Source organism: Vigna unguiculata, chromosome 6, assembly GCF_037176805.1.
Source record: "Vigna unguiculata cultivar grain cowpea cultivar isolate G323 ecotype 2 chromosome 6, ASM3717680v1, whole genome shotgun sequence".
NCBI classification, from domain to species: domain Eukaryota; kingdom Viridiplantae; phylum Streptophyta; class Magnoliopsida; order Fabales; family Fabaceae; genus Vigna; species Vigna unguiculata.
The window spans coordinates 47,846,910-47,850,439 of record NC_140797.1 but is presented as its reverse complement, the minus strand read 5'-3'; the positions used below and the strand labels follow the sequence as shown (position 1 = coordinate 47,850,439).

At 29.9% G+C, this 3,530-nt stretch overlaps 1 protein-coding gene across 1 annotated transcript; it reads left to right on the top strand.

Moving 5' to 3' along the window:
• Positions 1-692: 692 nt before the first annotated feature.
• LOC114186874 (transcription factor DYT1) lies at positions 693-1,967 on the top strand. The gene is made up of 4 exons (XM_085675161.1): positions 693-1,064; positions 1,180-1,353; positions 1,428-1,604; positions 1,788-1,967. Exons 1-4 carry the CDS (start codon positions 777-779, stop codon positions 1,857-1,859), a joined length of 711 nt encoding a protein of 236 aa, XP_085531287.1. The 5' UTR covers positions 693-776; the 3' UTR covers positions 1,860-1,967.
• Positions 1,968-3,530: the final 1,563 nt, after the last annotated feature.

Sequence of the window (3,530 nt, the reverse complement as noted above, 5' to 3'; positions counted from 1 at the left end):
AATAACTATCACTTTAATTAATAGAAGAACTAGACTAAACTATTGAGGTAAATTTTTATATCACCCTTATGGTGAGAAAATTAGTAAGTGCGGAGTAAAGTTATCTAATAAAGAGGAGAGAATTGAAAACAAAGAAAAAAGATACAATATCTATGGAATGAGGACAGCAATAAATACAAAAGTTAGAATGAATAAAGTATTAATCATAAAAACATCACATTGTGTATTGCGTTGGTTCTCAAAACTATCATTTTGAAAAACTTAATATACTTTACTTCAATTCAATCAAGGATATAAAATTAGTCCTAAATAATTAAACATGTCTCGTGATATTTCATTTTCTGTCAGAAAGCCCAACTTCAAAAGGCCTTACAAATCGCAAAAGAAAAGTTATATACCCAAATTTATTTGTTATTTGGCAGAACATGCTTAAATTATTATTTTTAACCAATTTAAGCATTTTGGATTCCACCACAGTATAAATAAGAAGTGAAAATCAACGAAAAAAATTAGGAAGACTTTCTATGTCATTTGTAGTGGCATTTTCACACTCTGTTAGGAAGATTGTAGAAAAAGAAAATCAGTTAGAAAGATTCTAAAAAGCAGAAAAAACATTTAAACAGCCTAACACAAATATGTGTGATAAGAAACATACCAGAACTAACTTGGGACCACACCCAAAGAATACCCTCAAAACATGCATCAATGTACTTTCTTTCTCTTCTGTTCCTCTGACATGATGCCTCTATGAGAACCACTTATATAGCCACAAACAAATGCTCACTTTACAAAGCCTTCAAACACATCCCTTTCCTCAGATCAAAACCCACCCTCCACCCCCACAAATGGAGTATGAAGATGAGGATTGGTTATGTGTTACTATGGAAGAGTTTTCTCTTGCTACTGAAAATGGTTCTAGCAAGCAAGGGATGGGTAGGAAGAGGAACTATGATGATGAGACCAGAGAGTTCAAATCAAAGAATCTTGAGACTGAAAGGAGGAGGAGGGAGAAGCTCAGTAGCAGACTCTTGATGCTGCGTGCTATAGTGCCTATCATCACAAATGCAACTACCTAAACTCTTCACTTTCTTATATCATGATCCTTCTTCTTGATCTCATTGTTCATTCAATTTTAGGGATGCAATGTAACCTGATTATAGACTCTAATTTTGGTTTTAGATGAACAAAGCCACAATCATTGAAGATGCTATCACTTACATTGAGAAGCTTCAAGACAAAGTCCAGAGTCTCAGCCAAGAGCTTCACCAAATAGAAGCAACTTCAGAGGAAACAGCAGAGACAAAAATAGATGAAATTGATGCTGCACAAGATATGAAGGATTTGGGGATACAGGTCATATATGATTTGATTGAAAAAAAAACCTGTACAACTATTAGTTACTAATGTTGTTTTGTTAGTTTCTGCAGGAAGAAGTTAGAGTGGCACAGATAGACGGTAATAAACTGTGGGTTAAGATCATCATTGAGAAGAGAAAAGGAAGATTCAGAAAATTGATGGAAGCTCTCAATAATTTCAGCATTGAACTCATAGACACCAATCTCACAACCACAAAAGGAGCCTTTCTTATTACAAGTTGTATACAGGTGATAAGATATGACTCAAACTACTATTTTGATTCTCAATGAATATGATTTCATCATAGGTAGAATAAGATACTTGAAGATGAACTTTGGTTCATCTGTAAATATTTCACATGTACCTTCCAAATCTTGACAATGATATAATATTCACTTCAATTATTTAACTGTGATTTCCATATTGTTCAGGACAGAGATGGTGAAAAACTTGAAATTCAACAAACCAAGGATTTGTTGCAAGATATTATAAATGGCATATAGGACTAGTTTAATTTGTTGGTTGGAACGGTTCAAAAATTCACCACCATCTGTATTAAGTAACATGCATGAAACATTCGATCAGATTATAAAATTACTTGTTGCTCTCTTACTCTCTCTCTGATTTAGAATATCAATTTGAAGTAAGAAAATTATTTTAACCATTAAAAAATAAATAAACTATATTTAATAACAATTTAGTTTTTATTTTAAACATTAATGATATCTCTGTAATCACTGTCAGCAGTGAAAATCTCTACATAACTTTTTTTTTTCTTCATTACATTAAAATCCATTACATCCATGATTGTATTATTAGTAAGAGTGTAGTATAGCCAGCCATATTTTCTGTCAAAACCAAATGATACTAAACCACGCATGAATCAGTGTGTTAAATGGCATTGTCAATTCTCAATAGAAGATGCTAACTGTGTCCAGAAGTCATTAGTTACTGAAGACTATAAATCTTGTCCATTTCTAATTCCTATAAAATGATTTTATTATATGTGTTGTATTTAAAAATACAGATTTTTTTTAGTTTATTTATTTTAGTCTTTATATTTAACATTTAATAAAAAAATGATAAATTTCTATTAAAACCTAGATGTATACAGGTTTTTTTAAAGTTTTAAGGATTAAAATAAACAAAATTTAAATAAAAACTAATATAAAAAATCATTATATTTCAAGACTAAATATATTTCGATCGAAACAAAAAGATCTACAATTTCGCATATTAGTTAATATGTCATATATTACTTAAGATTGGCTCTAAGAAACCAGCACACTAAACTGTTATGGCATTCTCAGTCAAATAACAAGGTTACCTACTAAGGCCTTAATCACTAGAACAGAGGAGTATAATATGATTTTTTCTTTTTCCTTTTAATATGTTCTGTCTCCACCAAGCCCACAAAGTACAAATAGGTAATCACTAAGAAATTGTAGAGACAGTTCATGGTTGGTTTTTTTTTTTTTTTTTTTCAATACACTTAATTCTCTGACATTCACATTTTAGCTGTTAACAATTGTCACTTTCTTTTTATAGTATTATCTTCACATATATGATAAATATATAGATGGATGAACCATATAGGTAAGAAACAAGGATATTAATAAAAAATTAATTAAATTTATTTTAAATTTCAAAAACAATAAATACATTAAAATAAAAAATGTTTAAAAACTAAATTCTTATAAAGAGAGAATGACTAAGATAAGATGCTATCACTTTGTTAAGTAAAATAAGGGGTTTAAGTTTCATTTTATTAAAAGTGCATAAATGAATCCCTATTAAAAAATTAAAGAAACATAAATGTTGTGAGAGGAAAATTTAAAAAAATGAGTGTAATTTATTTTTGAAATCCTTTTATCATGTTATAAATCAAAGAAAGAAGTTAGGTAGGACTTCAATGTGATTTTTATTATAACAAAATATCTAGAGTTTATAGTCTCATTCTGTTAAGATTCCAACAAGCCGAAGACACATTTAACCGGCCAAACACAAATGTATTTCTCTCTTGTCATAAGAAACATACATCAATTAAGTAGGGACCACAGAAAAGACCCTCAAAACAAGCATTAATGTACTTTCTCTATCTGGCATGATGCCTCTGTGGGAAGCACTTATATAGCCACAAACAAAATCTTAATCTACAAAACCTCTGGAACAAA